General features: G+C 35.5%; 1 protein-coding gene across 2 annotated transcripts in view; it reads left to right on the top strand.

Moving 5' to 3' along the window:
• KCNJ3 (potassium inwardly rectifying channel subfamily J member 3) overlaps window positions 1-25,114 on the top strand; it is a 236,367-nt gene extending 211,253 nt beyond the window's left edge. Inside the window, exon 3 of one of the 2 annotated variants that reach the window (XM_043993100.1) lies at window positions 18,948-25,114. In XM_043993100.1, the coding sequence (XP_043849035.1) occupies window positions 18,948-19,552 (605 nt within the window). In that variant the 3' untranslated portion in view covers window positions 19,553-25,114. The remainder of the gene's footprint in view (window positions 1-18,947) is intronic. The other variant, XM_043993101.1, reaches the window with a different exon arrangement.
• Window positions 25,115-26,860: the final 1,746 nt, after the last annotated feature.

The raw sequence follows: 26,860 nt of genomic DNA, 5'->3' as shown, positions 1-26,860 counted from the left end.
TCCTCAGATATAATTAAATTCTAGCCTATGCTGAAAGAGGCTCTGTTTTTACAAGCTAGGAGTTCATTATTACATTTTCACCATGTGAAAAAAAATATGTCCTGATATAAGCTTGAAAGAATAGATCTATCCTTCAAAACTTATTGAATTGTGTTATAACTATAACCATTATAATGCTTCAGTATCTATAAATCAAGTCTTAGGGAGGGGAAAAAAATCACAGTTACTATCTTAAAAAAATATACCCTGGGGGTATAATGCAATATTATTATGTTGTTGTGAAACTGATGTAAGACCACAATAAATAATGATCAGAAATATTGAAATTATGGTTTGTTCAAATTAAATTTCTTTATAACTTTTGATGAAATGAAAATAATTTTTAGAAGAAGCCACACTGCTTATATTTTAGATTTCACACTTCACTGACCTGTGATTTACTTGGTGTGGAAACCTTTTGACCCATGCAGATCACAACTCGCTAATAGTGTAGTAGATAAGTCTTACACAGCTGCTTAGGCATCTAGGTGGCACATGAGATACAATGCTGGGTCTTGAATTCAGGAAGATCTAAATTCAAATCCAGTCTCAGACATTTCCTAGCTGTGTGGCCCTGGATAAGTCATTTAATCTTTTATTGCCTAACAAAAAGGATCCACTGCATTGACTGGATGAGGAAATGACAAAGCACTCCAGTATTTTTGCCAAGAAAACCCTATGGACATTTGGTCCACAGAAAAATCACACATAACTGACTAACTGAATGACAACAACATGAGTAAAGCATTGTGTTAAGTGCTATGGATACAAATAGAAATGTATGACTATCTTCTATGAAGAAGCTCACTTCTAATGGGAGAGATAACACATGGTTTTTGCTTTCTCTTTCACCATTCTATCATCACTGCAGATAGATGCAGAATTTGGGGTTTTGTTTTGTTTAATTTCATGGCCAGTAGGCTGGACAACTGATGATAAATTCATCATGGGTACTAAAAAAAGAAAAATACATCTTTTACAAAATATTCTATTTGTAAGATGTGAGGTCATTGTGGTTAGCTAGGTAGCACAGTGGATAAAAAACACTGGCCCTTGAGTCAGGAGAAACAGAGTTGCAATTTGGCCTCGGATACTTAGTAGCTGTGTGACCCCGGATAAGTCACTTAACCTCTATTTCCCCCAGTTTCTGCATTTGTAAAAATGAAGATAATCTAGCACCATCCTTCCTAGTTGTTAAAAGGATAAAATGAGAGATTAATTCTAAAGTGCTTAGCACGGTGCCTGGCACATAGTAAGTGTCATATAAATGTTAATGCTATTGTTTTATTATTACTGAAATCTCAAAAAGGTTAAATGACTTGCCCATGGTCACATAGTGATTAAAATGTCAGAGGAAGGATTCAAACTCATTTGCCTGACTCCAAGTACAGCATTCCATCTACTATGCCAAATATTCCTTCACATTCTGCAGAAAGGGGAAAATAATATTTATATATTTATGTCCTCCACTAAAGTCCTACTTGATTTATCATGGTATGAAGGTGGACCCTGAGGTCTATTCAAAGCTTTGGCATACCCTGCCAAGCCAGGAAGCTTCAAGTAGAGCTCCACAGATGAACTTATAGCTTCATTCCAAGGTTGTATACAGCTAAATTTGAAGACATTCATTGTCAGATTAGTCATAAGATAATCCATTTTCCAGCCACAACAATCCTCAAAGATGACCTACTAATTCATAAAGGGATGGTAATATGCATAGGTATATGGAGGCATATGGAGACCAAGAAAAATAATACATCCTTAAAGTTTAAAATAACAACATAGCTGTATGTATAAGTGTGTTTGTGTTTATTGTTTTAAAACAAGATTGCAAGAATGTTGCTTAGAAAGTCAATCAATATACATCAATTAAGCATCTAATTTGTAAAGCACTTCGTCAGGCACTTTGCTAAGGCCTGGGTACTGTGTTAAGTGCTGGGAGCTGGCGCTTATAATGTGAATCCATATGATGCAACATGATACAAACAACAAACACATTTAATAGTTATTTGAACTACCTGTATCATCAAGGAGACATGAAATTTTGGAAATGCTTTAAGAATAGAAAATTACAGGTGAATTTTATGCCAGGAAAGACAGGTAGAAGGATTAGCTACAGAATGCGCATATTCATATAGTACAGTTGGCCTATATGTAGTACCCAGTGCTATCATGATTAAATCCAATGACTTTGTTTCAATTTTCATTCTCCCTGACCTCTGTGCAGCCTTTGACATTGTTGATGATTCTCTTCTCCTTGATATTTTCTTCTCTAGGTTTTTGAGATACCTATCACTTCTGGTTCTCAGACTGCCTATCTGGCTAGTCCTTCTCTACCCATTTTTCTGGATGCTATTCCAGATCACACTCTCTAATTGTTTTTGTCCCAGGGCCTCTGACCTGGACCCTCTAATTTTCTCCTTCTATACTACTTTACTTGGTAATATTCATATGCTCCCATAGATTTAATTACCATTTCTAAGCTAAATATTCTCAAATCTAGTTAACCTTGCCCTCACCTCTCTGTTGACCTCCAATCTATCTCTAACTGCCATTCAGACATTTTAAATTGGATATATAGTAAACATTTTAAACTTATATATCCAAGACAGAATTCGTTATCTTTTCCCCTAAACTTCTCCCTCCTACCTTCTCTAATACTGTAGAGGGTAACACCTTCTCTCAGTCCCTCAGGCTTACAACTTGAGTCACCCTGTACTTCTCACTATCTCTCATCCCCCAAATCCAATTTGTTGCTAAGGCCTGTCAGTTTTATTCAAATATTTCTCCTTCTCTCCTCTGACACTGCCATGACTCTAGTAGAGGACATCATCACCTTACATCTATATCATTGCTATAGCCTGCTAGTGGTTTTCCCTGCCTCAAATCTCTGCACTCCAGTTCATTCTCCATTCAGCTGCTTGAAGGGATTTTCCTAAAGTTACAGTCCAATCATGTAATTCCCCTGCCCCCACAGTAAACTCCAGTGGTTCCCTATTGCCTTCAGGATCAAATACAAATGTTGTTTGACATTTAAAGCTCTTTATAACCGTGCTCCAGCCTGTGTTTCCAATCTTCTTACACCTTACTTCCCAACCTGTATTCTTCAATTTAGTGACAGTGAGCTTCTGGCTGTTCCATGAAAAAAGACCCTCCAAATCTCAACTCCAGTCATTTTTTTTCTGTCTGTCCTCCATGCTTGGAATGCTCCTTCCTCCACTTCACCTGCTGAGTGCCTTGTCTTCCTTTAAATCCCAGCTAAAATTCCATCTTTTATTGGAAGCCATCCCAAAACACATTGAACTTTGGTACCTTCCCTTTGTTAATTATTTCATATTTATAATACATATATATAATATATATACATATATATATATATATATGTCTGTATTTGTAGATGTGTAATTTGCTTTGATATATTTTCTTGCTTACTGTCTCCCCATTAGGTTGTAAGCTCCTTGATGGCAGAATAGTATTTTTTTGCCTCTTTTTGTATTCCCTGTGTTTAGCACTGTGTCTGGCACACAGTAGGTGCTTAATAAATATTTATTGATTATTGATTGCCACCTAAGTTTTAGAAAAACTGGCTGTATTGAATTACTAAAAACAGAACATGGTGTTAAAAAAGCATCATTTACTTTGAGTTGATTCTGAGGAAAGACATCATAATTGAAAATGAGGTAAAGGAGGCTACTCCAAATTAGTTTTTATGTCAAATAAATAATGAAGCTACAATTTTCCAATATGGCCTCTATCATCTTTCCTTCCATCTTTACCTGCCACTCTGGACAACCTTGTTTTGTTTTGTTTTGTTTTCCTTCTGGCCATTGTTCATTAAAGTTTTTTGAGTTCCAAGTCTAACTATTTGTAAATGCATCCCGTAATTTTTGATTGTTAAAATTACTCACTAAACCAGAATATTCTGAAGTTTGATAAAAATCTCTACCAAATTGGTAAAATATCACTATTTCTAGGAGTAATGCACTTACTCCCCATTGCTTTGCTAGCAGCATTCTAGAAGGAATGTTTCCAGAACATTTAATGCTATTTAAATACTGCATCTGCACAGTTTGGGTTTTTTGTTTGTTTTATTTTAGTTGGGGAAGATGATCAAAGTCACATTATGATTCTTCAGAAAATGTACATACTAAATATTAGTCCAGCCAAATGAAAGTAAAGGATGAAACCAGAGTAGCAATTAGATTTTATGCTTGTTATATCTCAAGAGTAGGTGAGATTTCTCAATTTTTAGGATGTAAAACTCTGCACACTTTGCTCGATATACTGCCATAAAACATTCAGAAGGTGGAGATGACATTTAACAGAGGAAGTCTTTCTTTTGAAAAGATGCTGTACAAATCATGTAGTAAAGATGAACTTCCTGACTAATAGCTTGCATCCCACAGGATCATAATCAGCTAATTAAGAATTCACAGTATCAGTACAACAAGCCAAGGATCCTGTTATTTGGACAAGGATAGAAATGGTGAATGAGGATTGTCTATTCTTGTGTTCAGTTGATCTTGACTCATGTCATAGTGATTGAAAAGGGAGCATAATATAGAATATAGATTGATTTGAAGGACAAACTTAGTGATGAGGTTAAATTGATAGCATTCTGAACAACTGGTCAATATTTTTTTAAAAAATAATTTGTAGAAAACAGCTAAACAGAGTGGCATGATGTATGCAAAAAAAGGATTAAGACCTAGATTTATACTGCTCTACCTATTTCTTTGAACACTTGCAAGTACATTGCTAAAGTAACAATGCAACTTTTTCAAAGGGGAATATTTACTTCAAAAGATAATCACAGGGGCAGCTAGGTGGCACAGTGGATAGAGCACCGGCCCTGGATTCAGGAGGACCTGAGTTCAAATCCAGCCTCAGACACTTGACACTTACTAGCTGTGTGACCCTGGGCAAGTCACTTAAACCCAATTGCCTCACCAAAAAGAAAAACAAAACAAAACAAAACCAAAAAACCCCAACAACAACAACAACAAAAATGATAATCACAAACATAGAGCTATACTCAGTCCCTCCACATATAGGAGTCATAATCCCCTTCCGTGCTTCACCACTTCAACCTCTGGGAAGTGGAAGGGGAAGGGGAAGGGGATTTAGTTTATAGTTTCGCTCAGTTTCCATAAAGCTTAGTCTCAGTTCCAAAGCCAAAGCTTGTGGGTTTAAGTTCCAAGCACTCTGACTTCTCAGGGGTTCCATAGGAGGGTGGCTGACCATATTGTCCTGACAGCAATCCTGGCTCTAAGTTCTTCGTGGTTCAAAGTCTTAAACTTTTGAGGATCACCTCCAGCAAGTAAAACTAAGAACAAACAACACAGAACAAAAATGAAGACTCGCAGGCCCTTTGTGGTGTCCAACTCTACAGTGGGCACAGGAGTTAGAAACAGAAAAAATGATGGTAGGAAAATAAAAGCCAGCGTTGATCTCAATATTAAAAAACAAAAAAAACAGCCAGCCATTCAAGGAGTTGACCCCAATCCATGTGGTAGGGGAACAAAAGCTGCTACATGTTAGACAAACTGGACATGCTCAAAGGCTGGGTTACATATGATCACTAATTATAGAGGAAACTATATAATAACTGGAATGAAGGATATCTTGAAAGTAAAAGAAGAAATTTTGGGCTTGGCTACATTTCTTCAAATTAAACCCTTTGGTTTGGTCATTTAGTTGAAAATGAATGAGTTTAGGGAGAAAAGATGAACTGCAAGCTTAGTAGAGCAACATTCAGTGAAGTAGGCAGTAAATATGGGGAGAAAAAGAAAAATGAAAGATAATAGACTTCCTTTGGAAAACAGCAATAGTAAAATATTTTTAATGCAATCTGTATTTCATATTTTAGGTCCTTGGATAAGTGAAATACAGGTATTTTTAACATAAAAATATTTCTTAGCTAGGAGATTAAAAAAAGTTCTATTTCTAGTGGCAATATCTCATGCTTTAATGCTTTTCACTAAACTGTGTTAGTATTTTTTGTATTGTCCATTTGGAAAAGTTTTCATATGGTTGCTTGGATAACAGAATCCTAATGCATTTATTCAAAGTTTAGATGATATTTAGGAATTTAAACATGAGTTCTTTTACAGGAAATGAGTCACGCTTGTATATATAATTTTAAAATCTGTATCCCTAAAGAAAACTCATCATGAACTATATCTAACTTTGTAGCATCATTATATAAATAGCACTATTCATGTTTTTGAGAATATTTTTGGTGGTTTTTTTAATTACCAGAAACTCAGTTCTGTGCTTTAAAAGAACATGTTAATATATTTGTTACCAAACTACAATTTGGCAGCCCTAGACAGTTTAGCATTATCTAATTTCTAAAGCTGCTGTATTCATTAGTGATATATTGATTACAAACACTCATTTAGTAATGAGATCCCTAGGTGAAATCAGATCTCAAAAATCTGATGTTGATGGGCCCTGGTTGGAAATATTTGGTGTCTGTGTATCTACATCTAATGAGCAGCTGTGAAGAACAAGGTTGGGGAAAGTGCTCAGTATAATTACCATGATACCATAATTGATTTGAGCAAGATCTACATTTCATATAATTGTTTTATGCAATATGTGAAATCATATTTTAAAATGTTTAGAGAAAAGGGAAGAGACACAAAGAAAATGGGCTGTTAATTTCTAGGACCCCAGTGTCATACTTGCTAGGCTAGTTTTGCTAGGTTTTACTTATTCCTTTTGATATTATTTTGCAAATTTTGATGTTTGGTTATTTCCTTCAGTTGTTTATATATTATAGCCATCAACAATAACCATTTTTATCCCCTAAAACATTAGGTTAATAACTAACAATTTCCCAGTTAGGAGGACCTAGCAATCAACAAACTTAACTTATACTGGCCTTGCCCCCATGACACCAACTGAGGGAGGCTTTTGACCTTTTTACCAAGAAGAAACAATTGAACCCCAATATTACTTCTATCCCCCCCAACTTTGTTCTTTTGCCCCTACCTGAACTTGTTTTCAAAAGCAGTGATCCTACCTTGTGGTCCCCTTCCCACACACACTTGCAATTTAATTGGTGTGGGTCTTCCCTCCACCCGTATAAATATAACCTGTGTTTAATTTAGCAGATGGTGTTTGAGAGGTACTGTGGCTAAAATGTAATCACTCAGTAATGATCACTTATTTTTTGTCTGTTTATTTTTTCATTCATTCATTCTTTCTTTCATTTATAAAATAAACAGGCATTTATTAAGTGTCCTTTATGACCTAGTTATACTCTGGAGATACAAACATAAGTAACATATGCTCCCTTACAAAGTCATTAGCCTGAGGCTAAATAGCTTTTGGGCAACAAAGATATAGTTTACTACTTGGTATTACTTGAACCATTTTCAGCTTTCAGAGAAAATGTCAGAGCTTGTGCTGGTATACCCTTTGAAAGCCATGGTTCTCTCCTATGCAAAATATAAGGCATTAGAACAAAATTTCAGGGGAGGTATAGAATTTACATATAATTAACAATAATATATTCTATCCAAATCCAGTATTCAATAAGTTCCAACCACGAGAAAGGCACAGTCTCAGGCTCAAGGAGTTGATCCATTTTTCTTGGGATGGAATGGTAGTGGAAAGAACTATAGAATTGTAAAGAAAGTTTGCTACCCCTGAGGAAATCAGCATCTTTTCTAGGCTAGTTGTATAGCAAATAAATCCTTAATTCCTCTATCTGCCTCTTACCTTAAAACAGGGACTTCTTTGACAGTCTGATGAATCCTATGGACTCCTCAGAATAAAATTTTGTTTTGTTTTTAATACTTAAAGTCAATGGTAAATTACAGTTAAAATTAAAAAAGAAAAAGAAAAAATATGTCATTTTTTCTCAATCAGGGTAAAATGACCCCCAGAAGTCTATCCATGGACCCTTTTAGGTCCATGTACCAGAAGTTAAGAACCACTGCCTGAATAGAATCATGATGCAATTGTCTGGCTGAGAAAAATAATTAATACCATTTGGAAACTTGTAATTCATTTTACCATGGGTGCCCTGTTCTATCCAAAAATTTTAAAATGAGGACTACATCATAGCCATGTGTCACCAATACAGAAAACTGTTTTAAGTTTGGCAAAGAAAATTCACAGTGGTCTGGAAATATAACATATTTGGCTTCATTTTCATAATAACCACTATTTAAACCAGCATTTGTTTCTAGAGCTAAAAATAGTTTTCTGTTCAGCCTTTTTGTAAAGGTCTACCAGGTGCTCTAATTTCTTTCTCTCTCACCTGATTTTTCATATGAATATATACACACTATCCAATTTTCCAATAATTCCTTTTGATGTATAGACTTGCAAATGCCAGAAATGTGTTCACGCACAAGTAGAGACATCCAAATTGTTTATATACATGCATGCCTGCACATCTTTATCCCATGAAATTATTTTAAATGAATTTAATCCACCCAGTATCTGATGCAAAAATTATTCCTTTCTCTTGGTAAATATATGTCCATTCCTTCTTGAAATTTTAATTCTGGACTCTTTATCATAGGAGGTCTCTCGAGAAGAAACATACTTGCTTCAGTCTTTGAGGACATTTCCTGTCTTTCATCCATACCAAATTTCTTTTAAAAATCAGAATGACTAAAAGTCAATGCCTTTAAAGAATACTCAAGCATTCAATTCTATATCATCAATAAAGGTTTTCTCTCCATGGGTGCATATGCCTCCATAGCCTATATGTTTCCTTTCCATGTTCTTCTATAACTTTGTCACAGAGCTTCCACACATTTTACTGGGATATTTACATTTTTTTGACATCACAATACTGGTAGAGCACACAGGCTTTCTGTCAATTAATTTATCCATGCTATGTTCATACAATTTACCAATCTTCTTTTTTCAATCATAAATTTCCCTGACGATATAATTTACTCAAGTTTTCTTCAAGATTTCTTGTTTCTTCTACATTACAGCTTTCCTCCATTTGCCTCTCCGTTGCTGTCTCAATGAAACTCATTTTTAATGTTTTGGAAATCACAATATTTCATGCCTTGCTGCTGAACAATTTGAGTGGGATGTTAGTATCCAAAAGATGGGCTTTTCTTTTTGGGAGAAGCTAGCAGTCATCAAAAAGCATTACAATTTTCAAAGGCAAACCTGGTCTGCTATATTCTTTCTTTCTTTCTTCCTTCCTTCCTTCCTTCCTTCTCTTCCTTCCTTCCCTTCCTTCCTTCCTTCCTTCCTTCCCTCCTTCCTCCTTCCTTTCCTTCCTTTCTTTCCGTCTTCGTTCCTTCTTCCTTCCTTCCCTCCTTCCTTCCTTCTCTTCTTCCTTCCTTCCTCCTTCCTTCCTTCCTTCTTATAAAAGTATTTTCAGTTAAGTGGTTGTGACTTAATGCATGGACCTGGATTAAGTAAAACTTGGGTGCAGTTCCTAATGTGCTACATAACAGTTATAGGCACCTAGGAAATATCTTTACCTTTAGTATCCTAGACAATTCTCTTTGAGTGTAAATTAAAGAGAAGGTTCCCCCATTCAACACTCCTTACCCCTGATGAAGTCAACAGTTATGATCACCCTCAAATACATAAAAAGAAAGAAATTTCAAGTCCTTCTATTTCCCTTATGTTATCTGCTTTACAATTTTCATCCATAAGTGACATTGGGATAACTTTATCAATTTCTCATTAAGCTTTTTTAAAACTGATTTTACTCATTACTTCTCTCTATTAAGTGACATTTCTCATATTTCTGTGATTGTTTTAAAATATTACTTTGCATATCATTTTAAATTCTAATTATTGTTGCCTCGTGGCTAACACTCTTTCATATATCTCACTTCCATCACCTGTCCTTGTCTACTTCTTTTCAGTCTTAAAACAAAAAATATTTTCCACTTGCTAAAGCTGAAACCTCTACCTGTACCCTTAGTCCTATCTCTGTTCATATACTCCATAACCTTGTTCCATTAATAATACCCCCTCTTTACATCATCCCTTTTCTGTTGACTACAAACACAATCAGATATCTGGTTCCTCCCCACAAAACAAAACAAAAATTCCCTATGGCTTTGCCATCTCCATAAAACTATGATCCTATCTTTCACTTTACCTTACCAAAACAAAAAAAGAACAATCTACACTCACTGCCTTTACTTCATTACCATTCATTCTCACCTCAACTCAGGGATTCCTAGGCCCTTTTCAATGCTAGCTCTTTTGAATGCTCACAATCTAACATTGTCAGCCCCCTCCCCCAGTCTCTCTGCAAAGCTGCTAATGACTTTCTTATCACCAAATCTAGGCCCTTTTTCTTTCCTTGCACTCATCCTCCTTAAACTCTTTGTGCCATTGAATACCATAGAACATTCATTCTTCATACTCATTCTTCCCTTTTTTCTATGATAATTTACAGCCTGAGTTCTCCCTTAAAGTTGCCAACTTAGGGGCAGCTAGGTGGCACAGTGGATAAAGCCTTGCCCTGGAATCAGGAGGACCTAAGTTCAAATCCAACCTCAGACACTAGACACTTACTAGCTGTGTGACCCTGGGCAAGTCACTTTAACCCTCGTTACCCTAAAAAATTTAAAAAAATTAAATAAATAATTAAAGTTGCCAACTTGTCCCTCTTGGTTAGTCTGTTGACACTTCTTAAATTCAATTGCATATAAGGGCTCAGGCCGTGGCCTTCTTCTGGTTCTTCTCTACACTCTCTTCCATGATGATCTCACTTGCTCCTGTGCTTTTAATTATTAGGCCTATGCATATTCCTTCCAAATATTTATCATCTCTTAAATCCAGTATTTCTAACTAATTGTTGGGTTTACCTATATGGATGTTTCTATGGTACCTCAAATTCAATGGGTTGAATATTAAATTCATTTCCACTAAATCTGCCTATCTCTCATAAGGTTGATAGTAATACTATTTATCCAGTCATCCAAGCTTATAACCTGTCCTATAGAGTAGATTGGGACAGTGAAGTGGCTTGTAGATAGAGCACAGTCCCTCGATAAGGAACGACCCTGAGTTTCAAAATCTGACCTCAGATTTCTCTGATGTGAGCAAGTCACTTAACCACTGTTATGCATAAGTTTTCTCATCTGTAAAATGGGAATAATAATAGCACCTCCCTGGCAGAGTTGTTGTGTGGATCAAATGAAATAGTTTCTAAAATTCTTATAAATTTTAAAGAACTACATAAATTCCCAGTTGTCACAATCATCACCATCATTATTACTATTCTTATTCTTATTATCATGTGTATTGATTATGAATGGACTTTAGGCAGTAATTTTAATCAAATGAGCCTCTCAACCCATAACTTGTTGTGTATTTAGCACCACATTCTTTTTTAGTAGCTGTGGTGATAAAATGCTTATCTCATAGTAATTTTCTTCCTGGTTTCTTTCCATGCTGGACATTACCCCCTATCTGCCTTTTGAAGGAACTGATGCATATGAAGGGCAAAGTGTTAATGCCTACTTATGTTAATTCTAGCATTAACATGTACCAAGTGGCTCTACCCACCTACCTTTCCTTTCCTGGTAGATGCTAAACCAGAGATATGCTCTCTTTAGAAGACTCAGAGACAATTATTTGGTTTTAATAATAATAACAATACTTAACATTTCTATAGCCATGTATTATGTGCAAGGCAGTATACTAAGCACTTTATAATTATTGTCTCATTTGATCCTCCTGACAACCATGGAAGTCAAGTTCCTATTATTTTCCCAAATTTACAGATGAGAAAACTCAGGGAAACAAAGGTTAAGTAATGTTGCCCAGGGTCAGACAGCTAGTAAGTGTAAAAAGCCAGATTTCAACTCAGGTGTTCTTGACTCCCCATAGCTATCCATTGGGGCTAACCCTTTACTTGGAAAGCAGTCTTCCATAGTGTTTGCATCTTGACTGGGAAATATTCTGGTTTTCCTCAATATGTGTCACCTCTCTGACAAGGACTCTCTATCCTCCCAATATACACTCTTGTTCAGAAAATGCTCTCAGCACCCCATATACTCTCCCTAGATGCTAAGGAAGCCACATGTCATTTATTCACAAGGAAAGAGAACATTCTAACATGCTAAAATATTTTTTATTTAAATTAAAAGAAAATCCCAGAACAAAATGAAACTACACTCAGAAAATGAGTGTGGGGACTATGTAAAATATATAGAAAAGAGCAGGTAAGTGGATCAGTAGACCCATTTATTTAACTTAAACAGAAAGAGAGGAGCCTCAGTTTAGGAAGATCTAGGTTCAAGTGCCTCCTCTGAATAATATTGACTGTATAACCCCTTGGCAAGTCACTTCCTATTTTCCATGCCCCCAAGCAATTTTCTAAGAATAGAAGTTCAATAAAGGTACTGACAAGCCTTAATAAAAGGAACTTCCTCACAAGTCTGGCCTGAAAAAACATATTTTTTAAAGATCATAAAAAAGATCATTTTTTAAGATCATAAAAAAATAAACCAAACATCTCTTCTTACCTCTTACAGAGCTCAGAGTTCTGCAGTCTCGCAGAGGCAAGAGATGAATTATTATTATTTTTTTTTTTGCGGGTCAATGAGGCGTTAAGTGACTTGCCCCAGGGTCACACAGCTAGTAAGTGTCAAGTGTCTGAGGTCGGATTTGAACTCAGGTACTCCTGAAGAGATGAATTCTGAAACAATGTGGAGTAAAGGTAGTGTTAACCCAGAAATTAAGGAAACAATCAATATAGGAGAAATAAGGACTTTAATTGGGGCAGAATATCGCTCCTGGTATCTCACAGCAGAACCTAGGAACACCTAAACATGGGAACCCAGGACACGGTTTTTATGATGTAACAAAACAAAGGCACTCCCTGCTCCTAGGAGTCACTACTAATTACTTAATGTTAAACGAACCTTTAGCAAAAGAAAACTATAGAACAACTGAGTTAAGCATAGATGCTACTTAACTGTAAATAGAAACTACTTCATGTAAGTGGATGACCCTTTTACATAATAACATAAAGTCCAGGGAGGAAGGTGGGGATCATTTACTGGGGGAAGGTCCATAAGTCAATCAAGACTCTGGAATTGACAAAGACCAGTCAGCCCCAGGCAATTCACCTACCTGGGTAGGGGGACTGTGTGGGCAATCAATCAGTTCTCAGTAAATTTGTAGTTATTAATGGAAAAATTAATTATAAATTTGAGTAACATGGAACTATAATGTGTGCTGTGTCATTAAAAATTATGCTATAACCATATTTATGTTAAATTGCTATTACTGTGGGGGACAGCTAGTGGGAACAGTGGATAAATCACTGGCCCTGGATTCAGGAGGACCTGAGTTCAAATTCTACCTCATGACACCTTACACTTACTAGCTGTGTGAACCTGAGCAAGTCACTTACCCCTCGTTTGCCCCCACAAAAAAAAAAGAGATTAAAAAAAATTGCTATTGCTGTGTCTTATGAATTAATTGATTGCAAATTGCATCAGTTCTGCATAAGCATTTATTACTTAATTAATATTATGTCAGTAAGTATTTATTGCATGTCTCCCCTAACTCCTCATGGTCTCAGGACTTCAGGCCTACATTGTCCTAAGAAGAAGAGACTCACACTAAGAGAAAGAGTCCAGCGCAAGAGACCATAGGCAAGAGAGAGTGAAGCCAGAGAGAGCTAGGGCCCTGCACATGACCAAGGGTTTTTATCCTCTTTAGATAGAGCAGGTCATTATACTTTGATCCAAAGCTAATTGGTTAGCATCATTCAATTTCCATTGATTGACTGACTTGAAGGTGGTCTAAATTAAAATGAACTCTACAGATGACATCAGAGAAAGAATATTCAAAAGATCCTCACTGAAGGGCATAAGTCAAGTATCTAGGTGTTTTTCTTCAATGAGCTAGACAAAAGAGTCTATCTCCATTTCCTTTGTTCCCCTTGGGCTCCCTCCCAGACAAGAACTTTCTGGAATGGGGGAGAGAAAGGACTGAAACTGATTTCTGGGTCTCCCCTAGAAATCCATTATAATAATTATTTTCTCACAGTGGCTAGAGAAGACTCTCCATTAAACATGATTTGCTTGAAGAGAGGTTGCTTCTATTACTTTTGCCCAAAGAAAAGGATACTTAACATTCTATAAGACACTAAAATAATTATGGTATTATTTTGAAAAAAAATGTCTAAAGATAGGTATGGAAAGGAAAGGAGTAATACCAATTACTTTAGATTATTCTGTAAAAACTAATTTTGATTGAGTTACATGATAAAAAACGGATTGCTTCCGTCTTTCGCTAAATACTTTCCTTCAAGTATTTATGATATAGATTAAATGCATGAAGAAGTTCAGGTATAGTGGAGTCGGTTGGGGAAGTAAGAATATCAGGGTCCAGAATCATGAAGATGCTGTAGTTTTAGCTGTTGGTGAGTCCAAAGGGCAACTATTTCTCTAGGTAATTTGAAGTAAAGTTGGAAATTTACATCATTAATTAAACAGGTTAATGCATTGAGCGACCATGTTGCTTGTTAGGAGATTATCAGTTCTGACTGCTGAAGTCACCAAGGAGAGAGAGTAGAGAAGAAAATTGAAGTCAGTATCTGCACATTAGTTTTTAAAAATAGTTCTTGTTCCATATTTAGGTCTAAAACCAGTTGGTACCAGTCAGTGAGGAAAGTGGAAGAGTAGTAATGAAAATGACTATGGTTCTGGAAACGTAACAAAACTCAAGTGGTTTTTTTACACTTGTAAAGAATAGGGGTTTTTAGAATAATGACAGTAAAATGAGAATTTCTAAAATGGAAATGGTCGTGCAATAATTTTGGTACATCCTCATACTGACTGTGAGTTGAGAATGGAGGAGAAGGGAAGTAAACAATAGAAAAATAGTAGCCAAGAAGGAAAAGTTGTGGAGAGAGTCAAATTCCAGTTAATGCCTAACAGATGCAAGAAGCACAAAGACATCAAAATCAAAAAAAAAAGGGGAATTCTGATAATAATAGGGCATAGCTGCTTAAGAGGAAACATTGTTGGCAGAAGAAAATAGGAACCTTGAGAAAGGTAGAGCTATGGCCAAATGAAAATAGGACTTTGGGGAGAATAGCAAAAGAAAACCAAGGTTTTTTGTTTGTTGGTATTGGTTTTAATTTTGGTGGTGGTTGTTGTTTTTCTCAAAAACCTGTTTAAAAAAAAACAACGCAAAGATTATAGCAAAAGGATTTTGGAAATTGCATATGGGAAATTATTAGGCAAAAGTTTATGTTATAAATCAGTAATTAGGGTATTAGTGCAATGGACCCTAATAGATCTTATTTCCCAGATGGATCACTCATTCATACAATCAAAGAAGGTTAAGGCCAAAGGTCTGAAAGCTCAGGGATTCTTGGAAGCTTTTGCTGATTCTGTATCCCCAGGTTGAACATCTGCTTCAATGACTGTAGGTGTAGAGAGCCAAAAGTCAAAGAGTCCAAGAGATGAGTTGAAGTGGAAGTAATGAATTTGGAAAATAAAAATATTTCATATGCTTAAGCCAGTATCTCCAAATTACCATAGGAAATGATTGCTTTCTTTTCTATAATTCTTTCTTTTCTATAATTGATTTATTATGCATTTCAGTAAAAGGAGTCCTTAGGAGAAAGTATAATGAAGAATCACAGATCTTAATTGAAAAACCCTCTTTAAAAAGCCACTGCAAAGTATACCAAAATGAAAACTTTTTTTCCTTGTTTGCTCCCACCCTCACTATCAGTTCCCTATTTAATCACTCATATTTTTTGAAAATATCTCATAATTTCTCTCAAAATATGAACATAAACATTTGCAACCTTGACAACTCTTCTCAAATACCCTTTTCTGAAGCATTGTTCCCCAGATTCAAAAATAGAGGAATGTGGAGAAAAATTTGAAACTAGAAATCTTATAAGAACGAATGTTGAAAATATTGAATGTCTCTAAATGTAACTGGAAAATAATAAAATATTTATATGGGGAAAAATAGAGGAATATCTTTAAATATTTTTATCTTAAATGATATGTAAGATTGCATATAGATCTAGACCATTATACCTGTGGCCTAATTTAGCATTCTTATTTAGTAGACTGCATTTTGCTTTGTCTTTGTACCATATTGCAAATGAATGATGAAAATCCTCTCTCCATCACACACAAATAGATACTCACTCATACATTCTCCTTCAGATTCCACAAACTTCTGGCAAGAGAATTCTCCAAGCGAACTAACCAGTTGCATAAATTTCTAACTAGTTTGTGCCTGTTTCCCCACTAACTCTGCCCCTACCATTGGTTTCGTTGGGGAATCTGAAGGAGAGACCTCAGTGGTCTCAATAGTCAGAGTTAACATTACAACTGTTTATAGCCCAGGGATTTACGTGAGTGAAGGAAGATGGTTAAGTCTGGAAAGTGTTCTCTATAACTACAGGAGAAGGGAAGATAAAGCCTTACAGTGAGTGGCTATTGGTTTCCTTATTCTTCTTGAATGGCATGAACCAAAGTGAATTCTATCACCTAGCATTCATATTCAGAAACTTCATTCATATTCATTAAACTGTCTTATTAAAAATTATTCAGTTCTTTAAATTGGACTAAACATATACTTGATGGCATGTCAACTTTTATTCATCTCTCCCAGAATATAATAGAAGTGGGTTCATCTCAATATAAGAAAAAACTTTCTGTTGATGAGACACAGTTGGGTTACATTCAGGGGTATCAATTACCTTCAACAGAAATATTCAGGAAGAGAGTGTATTAACAGTCTTAATAATGAAACAATCTATATAATGCTTTGAGTTATATAAATAATTTTCCTTAGAACAATCTCATGAAGTAGGTAGTACAAGTGAAATCACTGAATTTTATAGATAAGGAGACTGAGTCACAGATATGTTGAGACAGGAAGACAGTTTGTCAGAGATGTTGGGCAAGTGACTTGCCTAAGATTATGCAATGAATTACCTTGTAGCAGAGTTTAAAATTGAATTTAAAATTTAATTCAACATACCTTGATTCCCAAATCAGTGATTTTTTTTAAAAAATGTGTTACATATATGTAGGAATGAATTGCGTTTTGTATGTGTGTTTCTTCATGTATTTTAGCTACCTTTTAGAGTGATGGTACTACAGGTACCATTTTACCTGTGTAAAAGTCTTTTCATTCTGTAAGATACCCTCCCGGGGCAGCTAGATGGCGCAGTGGTTAAAGCACCAGCCCTGGATTCAGGAGTACCTGAGTTCAAATCCGACTTCAGACACTTGACACTTACTAGCTGTGTGACTGTGGGCAAGTCACTTAACCCCCATTGCCTAAAAAAAAAATAAAAAAAAAAATAAGATACCCTCCCCCCCCCAACACACACATCTGATTGATATAATCATGGAAGGGACACATTTGAAGTAATTAATCAATCAATTTAGTAAACTAGGTATTAACGTTGTTTCCTGTTATCTCATTACAATGTATAGAAAGCTCTTAATCAATTTGAAGGGACACAGAACTTTGGGACATTAGATGAAAGGTAAATTTTGATTGAGAAAATCAAGTCACACCTCTTGGGAGATATACAAACCAAGTCAGATGAGCTATGAGTCAGTGAAGTGTTCAAGGATTCGAGGGTCAAAGGGAATTGCTCTGGCAGGAATGAGAAAGGAGAGAATCAAAACACCCTAAATGTTAGGAATATTCTTGAACTGAGGCTTTGAACTAGTGTTATATTAATAACTTTCTATCTTATATAAGCTCCATAAAATAACAGAGAGAAGGACTTCATGGATCTAAAGGTAATCATATTGCCTGTATGTCAAAATCAAGCTAATTGTTATAACAGGGTGTGGCTAATTAAATATCTAATCCCCATGTCAGCAACAGGAAGGGAGCAAGTAGAGAGAAGGTAAAGAAAGGCTCTGAGATTCATCTCTGGCCCTTCCAGAAGGGGGGAAGAAGTAGAAATTGTGAAGTGTTGTCCATCAGTGTTAGAAGTCTGTTTTGCAGTTATTGTAGTTGCTTCATAAGAGAGAAGGTGAAATCTCTTGATGTGAAATTTGGACATGAAATTTGGATATCATTAATCCATGCTCTCCCTGTCTCTAATATCATGGACAATCCAGAATAGAATAGTTCCTGATAATAGGGATGAACACAGTCAATTTCCATTAAACAAAAGAGGACATTTGATGAATCAGCGCAGTATATTCTATTTATACAGCAATACTGCATAGAATCCTAGAGAATGAATGGAGGCATCCTTTGATTGAATTGCCTGCCTTGCATCCTGTAAAAGGAATTTATCTTCTTATGAGGTACTTTTTGGATTGAGTTTAGGCTTCTAAAAGCAATATATATGCATTTTTATTTCCATTTTCCATAGGTAATAATAAGGTTAATGTTCTACTTTCACAGTTGTTTCTTTTATTGTTATCATCTGTATGTATTTTAAAATCTTTGCCACTTCTATTTTATAGGCCAACATTTTGCATTGTTAATGGAGTCTAGTATTCTCAAATGCTAATTTTCTCAAGAATAATATAAACTGGTTATGCTGTTTACCCAAAACTAATCATCTTCTCTTTTAAAATCAGGATTAGTTAGATCTGGCAACTAAGTAGGCAGTGGGTCTTTCAAAGGTAGAAAAATAATTATTTTTTTATTTAAATTATATATTATTTAATCAAATGTATATCATATCTATTTATGCATAAATATATATGTTATAACTATCATTCTGCTTGCAGTGAGGTAAGATAATAGCAAAAATACACACTCAAGCTCCTAACACATTCAATCTTCAAAATCACATACTGGAAGGAAGCGTTTGTAGTAATAATACAAATTGAAATTATTGACTCATGCTGTTTTTACATGTGCTTTTAATTGTCTATCATTTATCAAGTTCTATTTTTTTGTTTTGTTTTGTTTTCTGCTTGTAGGGATGACCTGTCAAGCTCGGACTTCATACACTGAAGATGAAGTTCTTTGGGGTCACCGCTTTTTCCCTGTTATTTCCTTAGAAGAAGGATTCTTTAAAGTTGATTACTCCCAGTTCCATGCAACCTTTGAAGTCCCTACTCCACCTTACAGTGTGAAAGAACAGGAGGAAATGCTTCTCATGTCCTCCCCTTTAATAGCACCAGCCATTACTAACACTAAAGAAAGGAATAATTCTGTTGAATGTCTAGATGGAATAGATGACATTAGTACCAAACTCCCATCGAAGTTACAGAAAATTACAGGAAGAGAAGACTTTCCCAAAAAACTCCTAAGAATGAGTTCTACAACTTCAGAAAAGGCCTACAGTTTGGGAGACTTACCCATGAAACTTCAACGAATAAGTTCAGTTCCTGGCAATTCAGAAGAAAAACTGGTATCTAAAACCACAAAGATGTTGTCTGATCCCATGAGCCAATCAGTGGCTGATTTGCCACCAAAGCTTCAAAAGATGTCAGGAGGTGCAGCCAGAATGGAAGGGAACCTTCCAGCCAAATTGAGAAAAATGAACTCTGATAGGGTTCACATAACAAGACCAGACTTTTAGGCATTATTTTAAAGTTGAATTTAGTAGTAGTCCACATTTTGTCTGACAAAGTAAGCCTCTCCATAGGACAGATTGTGAAAAAGGTGACATTTCCCTGTGTATTCCATGCACCCATGGCAACATTGCTTTTCTTAAGTAATGCTGGCTATGCAGAAAATGGAAATGGTAATGGGGGAAAGTCAAAAGCAACCTGCTATTATTAACTGGCATGTAGTATCACACCAAGCATGCAATAATGTGCAAATTTCACATTTAGTTTTATGGCATGATTCTTACTATATTTATATTGTATATTCTGAAAAATATTTAAGGAGGTATTGTCCTCTCTTATATTTCTAAAGTGTATAGTAGACAAAAATGGGTGGATAGATTTCAGGGCATACTACAACTTTAAGTTAACATATATACATATATGTATGTGTACCCATGCACATATATACATGTACATATATTTCCGATAGAGATTGTATTGTTTTGTTTAATATAATAGTCCTGCTGCATGTTTAGTTTCTTAGAATGCTAAGGTTATTGGCATTACAAAATTATTAACCAGTTCCTTGAGCCTTAAATTATTTGTCATTTTAAAATTTGATTTAATGTTTGTTTCAGTTATCTGTGATTTAAGATCATGGGAGGCTTTCACTTATGCTTTAGAAGAGGCATTCACAATGTTTCTATTTTAGGGCTGTGCAAATGATAACCCTTAAAGAATTAACTTTTTAAATACAAGATACAAATATGCAGTGATATCACTATATAAAGTGTCTTTATGTTTTTTTTTTTTACAAATGATGTGAAAATGCTAAAAATGAGGAAATGTTGAGATTGGCAGAATCTGATCCCTTACCTGAAAATGTTAAGTTTGTTTCTTAAAATCTTGAGAAGTTTTAAATAATTATGTGGGTTTTTTTTTTTAATATCAAAAGACTTGCATTCCCAAACACCTTCATACAGGACACAGCCCATGAACAAATGCTGAATCATTACGGTAATAATTAGGAGTCAAGTTATTTGAATATGTCAGAATCTGATTAAAAGTTCAGTGATGGATACTTTTTATTGCAGCCTGAATCAATTGGACCCATATAAACATTGTTATGTGAGATTTTTCTCACTTTTAAACCAAGAAATTGTCACTAAGCAAGATGACCATTTAATGGTGAACTATGATAAATATTTATCCATAACAAATGTATAGGTGAATTTTTATTTCAATTTTTATTATTTTTCTCTGCTAAATAGTTTTATTGTTTAATAGCCCTTATTTCTTTCTTCAGTTTAGCAGTTTCTTCTATTCATTTGATCTCATTGATTTGGAGGGGAACTTACTGTACAGAAGAAATACATGGTATTTTGGGAAAAAATGAAAATCTAATGTAATAAGAGTACCTTCAGAACAGAGTATTAGTTAATTTTTGGCTCCATTAGGATCCCTGCTCTAAATTAGTCTAATCCAGCATGCATTTCCTAGCATATGCAAAGCTCTGTGTTTGCTACTGTGAATACAAAGATAAAATAAAGACAGTCTCTGCCTTTCAGGAGCTTACATACCATAGCAGAGAATGTAAACATTTAAACAAATAAGTATATACATGTTCATTTAAGGAGGAGGAAGAGGCAAGTACTTACTAATTGCTATCAGTATCATGAAATACTAGGAGTTGGCACATGAACTGGAGCCTGACCAGTAGTATTTTCCTAACCCCAAGTCTTAAACTTTTGAATAGTTAGCATGAGTTGCAGTTACCAGCCACTGGAATATTTGAGACAAGTGATTTGGAATGCATGAGTGAGTCAGCACTTTGAGGAGGTAACCATAGTATAGCTTTACTTCCTCTTTATGGCCCTTTTCATAAAGGGCAGTCAGTGACTTCCCAAGGATCATAGATTTAGAGCTGGGAGAGACCATTGAAGACAACATTAGATCCAGCCCCCTCATTTTACAAAAGATAAGGAAACTAAAGGTGAGAGTGGCTAGGTAACTTGCCATGGGTCCCACATTGCATTCAACCTAAGGTCATCCTGACTTCTGGACCTGCTCTCTATAATTTTACTGCATATTATTGCTTGGTAATTCTATGGGACTGGTTCATGTTTCCTCCTGTAAGGGGCTAAAATTCTAGCTATGATGTCTAAAATCTAATGAGTGGTTGACTTAAATTAAAAAATGTATAGCACCAATCCTTGAGTGTTAAGTACTTATTAAAGTATATTAGGAGTAAGTAAAGAGAAACACATGGATCAAGTATGAAATTTGCTTGCTCTCCCTATCCTGACTTTCTCTTGCTCCCCAGCCAAAATCTCCCACTGAAAGGCCACTTGCTTCTTGGCTTCTCCCAGAAGCCTCCTGAGACACTGGAAACAGGGCCAGCCACACACACAGCTCCAAACTAATTGGCTGATAGCTCTGATTGACAGGTCTCACAGGTGGTTCTATAGATTTAATTCCTTGGTGCTGGGCAACTTCCAGACGTTGCTAAAGTCCAGATGCTAAAGTCACATGGTTTCTAAATCACATGCTTTCTCCTCATGGCGGAGCTTCCCTGCAATATCTTCCCCAGCAGGGGGTATCATTCCAATTCTCATACTCCAGCACTAGATTAGTTATTTTGGATATATTTAGATGGGGAAATTATATTTTGTTTTGTAGAAAAGCAGTATAATCACGCAATGTTTCTCAAAATATGGCAGTCCTAGAGACCCTTTCAGGATGGCCTGTGGGTCAAAACTATTTTCATAATACTAAGACTTTAATTTTAATTCCTAATAAGGCAAATATCTATAACTAGAACCCACATAATCAAAAATATCTTTGGGAGAGGTTCCTCAATCACTTTTAAGAATATAAATGGGTCCTAAGACCAAAAAGTTTGAGAACTCCTGACTTCATACATAGAGGCCCAGCTGTGTGATAAGTCACTTGGTTTCTCAAAACCCTGAGGAGGGGGGCAGCTAGGTGGCTCAGTGGATAAAGCACCAGCCCTGGATTCAGGAGGACCAGAGTTCAAATCAGGCCTCAGACACTTGGCATTTATTAGCTGTGTGATCCTGGTCAAGTCACTTAATCCTCATTGCCTTGCAAAAAAAAACAAAAAACCCTGAGAAAACTCTTTAAAGATAACATATTAAAACAGTCTTGCTCATCTTGTATCACTAGAAGAATTTCTAAGATCTGATAAAATACATTGCACACATATGTAGCTGATTAGGGTGGTAGCTCATAAATTAAGACTGAAAAAGCAGGACAGGCAAATTGCCCACTGAATGAACCATCATTAGTTCTCTGTCTCCCAGTGGCACCTCCCTTTAAACATATATCTGATTATCCAGAATTTGATTTATTTATATAAGGAAAAAGATACAACTGGACATTATGAATCCTGCTTGGGTCAGGTGAATTAAAAGTAGTCAACAAGCATTTATTAAGCACTTAATATGTGTCAGGAACAGTGGACCATACAAAAAAGTGCAAAAATTTATCCCTTGGTTTCGGGAGTTCAAATTTTAATGGGAGAAATAACATGCAAAGAAATCTCCATACAAGATATGTACAGTGTAAATGAAAGGTAATATCAGAGGAAAGGCATACTTTAGTAATACTCAATATTGACTGTCTATTGTATACAGAGCCCATTTCAATCCCTCCATTTTAACTCAGTTGCTGCAGGAAATGAATAGATTATATGTATGTTGGGGGTAGGGGAAATATTTTCTTTGTTGGTGAATGTTGCCTTATATGAACGACAGATGTCATTTCCAAAAAGGCACTCTCTGAAATATATTTTTACATTTGACTTATTTCTAAGCTCTCTCTATTTCAAATGGATTTGTCTGAGTGAATCTTATTTGTTCTGGTTGTCTTTTTTTTTTTTTTTTTGGTGATATAGAACTTTGCTTTCTAGGATTGGGGGTGAGAGACGTCCAGGATAGTCATGTTATTCTCAATGAATTCATTACTATGAAACAGAACTGTATTCACAGCTATACTGAGTATAGTTAACAGAGAAATGATGCCCTTTTCTCTCACTTCACCAGTTATCGGCTCTCTCTGACCTCTAGTCCAACAAAGTCATCTTATTTCCAAATCGTTCAACCTGGAGGCCTCTTGTCAAAGTGATTTCTTGAAACTTGTGTTTAGTCTGTGTACAGCACCCTTCCTTAGCACAGAGGCCTTATGCGTTTCTATGGACTGAATAAAATGTAAATCTCTGAACACTGTCACTTGGCAGATTTTGTAAGACTTAGGCCTTGGGAAAGTCTGTGATAAAAGCAAACCTGCATCAAGAAGATCTTTGGCACATTGATGTTGTGGTTAGTATTATAATATACAGTGCAAAGAAACCCTCTGACACTACAAAATGTTCAATGAATTGAATAATCCTAATTAAGTTAGCTACTGCAAAGTACTCCCTTTTTGTAGAGTTCTCATGTGGCAGAATCCATCAAGAGGAACCTGTTCCAATCTGATTCATCCAAATGCTGTAAATAAATAAAAGAAATAAAATACTTTTGATAATTTGTGTCTTCAACTTAAAAAAAATTACGTGTGAATTCATATCTTAGCCATCTGGTATGACATGAAAATACATTCTTTGATGAGTGTACTGAAAATAAGAAACAGAACGTGATTCTGTTTGAATTTTAACTTATGGCAGGTTGTTAGTTAACTAGTACAATGTACTTCATTGGCCCAGTACATAAGCCACTCACTTCCTGGTAGTAAGATAGGCACTTAGGCAAATTGACTCTTTTAGAGCAAATAAGGGCCACTTATTGCATGCTTGCTACTAAGGAATAATTTAGGAAGTGTCCAAAAGCTGGCTCATGATCTGTTTGTAAGACTACTACTGTCTCATCTCTTACAGTTTTGCCTAGCCTGAGGGCTTAGCATTACAAAGGCGGTTCAGTTTAACTGCACAGCAGGTCTGTGTTCTCTACTGTGGAATCTATGCTTGAATTATATTGTAAATTGTACATATTTAAATTAGAATTGAAATAATTGCATTTTCTGGCATGCAATCTCTAATTACACCAATGTACAAGTTCATTTGGGTTATACAGAATATAAACTCTTGTACTCAATACTGCAAGCTCAGTTTTATCAAAGCTTTATTAAACTTTCAAAATATTGTTGGGTTTAATTTTTACAGTGTGCTTGTCATTTTTGCCCTTTCTAACAGCTGATTATTCTAAGATTCTCTGGGGTAAGTTTAATTATGGTAAGGCTTAATCCCCCTGAGATATAGTGATCTGATCAAAGTTGTTCCCTGCAAGAAAATGGGAGGGGGGCTTTTTCTCCTTGCCTTTGTTATCTACAGTATTAGAAAGTCATGAAATATTATGATAGCCTAGTAGCCTAATTGTATTTTATTCAATAATCCAATAAAATGACCAGTTAGAGAAAAAAGGTTAACAGGGCATAGTTTGATTAAACCTAAAGGAGAAAGATAAGAGATGAATAACCTTAAGGAAATGGATTTATATACTGTTCCATTTATACCAAGGTTTCTTAACCTTTTTTTTTTCTGTTATGCATTGCTCTAGTGAAGTCTATGCTTCCTTTTGCAGAATAACTTTTTGAATGAAGAAGATAAAATAAGTAACGATTACAAAGGAAACCAAAGGCTAGTAAAAATAGATGTGTTTTTCCACCATTCAAGTTCGTAAACCCCACCCACCCACCCACCCACTCATATATACAGAGGGCTGAAAAGAAGTAATTAAAATTTCATTCAGAATGACCTATCTAGAAGGTGAATAAATTTTAAAATATTACTAAGTGGAATTACAGACTTTTAGGCCCTGAAGATCTTTTATGGTATTATTGTTGAATTGTTAACCTTTTTAGAAGAATCTTACAACTCTCTACCTTCTTGAAAATTGAAATGATACAAAGAATTTCAGTGATACTAAAGCATTTCCTTGGTATTTTGGTATCTTTGGATTCTTGAGAGCTACCCTTCAATATTTTATCTACCTTATTTGATTGCCTATAGATAAATTTAATTGAGCTTTCTTCATTTACATACAAAGGTATTGAAGGGGGAAAAAAGACTAGTGTACTTTTTGGAAATGCCTGCATTTTAACACAATTTTCACCAAAATAAAATTTGCTTCAATATGGAAGTATAGAGGAAGTAAAGGAAATTTAAAAGATAGATTGAATCCTGTACCATAGTTGTGAAGTAGCTAGGTGATGCAGTGAATAGAGCACTAGACCTAGAAAGAAGACTTGAGTTCAAGTTCTGCTTAGACATTTTTCTAGAGGTATAAAACTGAGGTGTAACACCCTTGACTGTCTTAAGTTCCTCATCTATAAAATGGGAATAATAAAAGCCCCTACCACCCAGGGTTGTTGTGAGGCTAAAATGAGATCCTTGTAAAGTTCTTAACAAACTTTCATGTGCTAGATAAATGCTAGCTAGGTGATACAGTGGGTAGAGATCTGGGCCTGGCATCTGCAAGACCCATCTTCCTGAGTTCAAAACTGGCTTTAGACACTTACTAGCTATATGACCCTGGGCAAGTCACTTAACCCCATTTGCCTCAGGTTGCTCATCTGTAAAATTATCTGGAGAAGGAAATGCCAAACCATCCCAGCATCTTTGCCAAGCAAATCCCAAATGAGGTCATGTAGAGTTGGACCCAACCAAAACAATGATTGAACAACAACATAGTTATTGCTATTATTCACCTCTACAGGATTATAACGTCTTTTCAAAAGGTAAAAAGGTGTTTTGTCTACTTCTGACAGCTCTTCTCACCATTCACAAACAGAACAATACTATATTGCATTGTCTCATTCAATGTATAACATCAAGGTGGCCATAACACGGTTAATCAAGAGATGCTGTGTTTTATAGCACCTGACCCTGATGATTTGGGAGTTTGTTTTTTTTTTATTAATCATCTAAACTAGAAAATAAATGAGACCATTTGCATACATGAACACAGAATTGCTTAAATACTTAAAGCATACTTTGAAAATCATCTATCCATTTGCTAATTATTTCATGTGCATTCTTGTATATTTGTAGAAGTTCGGTGAAGAGAGTAATTAGAATGAGGGAGTGGATGCAACCAGGATGTACCATAAGATTGAAAAAACAGGGAAAACAAAAAGGGAGAAATTTGTGTCTAGACAAGGAGGAAGAAAGGTAAAAGGATGAAAAGACCACTGTGAATAAATTCCATCCCTGGTATTTTCTGTCCCATTCCACCTGCTGTCTTTTGCTGTTTCTCCGTTTGTCCAGCCTCAGGGAATTTTGTAGGACTAATTTCCAATTGAACAGACTTCTCCTTTCAGTA

This window comes from Dromiciops gliroides, chromosome 3, assembly GCF_019393635.1.
Source record: "Dromiciops gliroides isolate mDroGli1 chromosome 3, mDroGli1.pri, whole genome shotgun sequence".
Classification (NCBI taxonomy): Eukaryota; Metazoa; Chordata; class Mammalia; order Microbiotheria; family Microbiotheriidae; genus Dromiciops; species Dromiciops gliroides.
The sequence above is the reverse complement of the archived record's forward strand: the minus strand, read 5'-3'. Positions and strand labels throughout refer to the sequence as shown.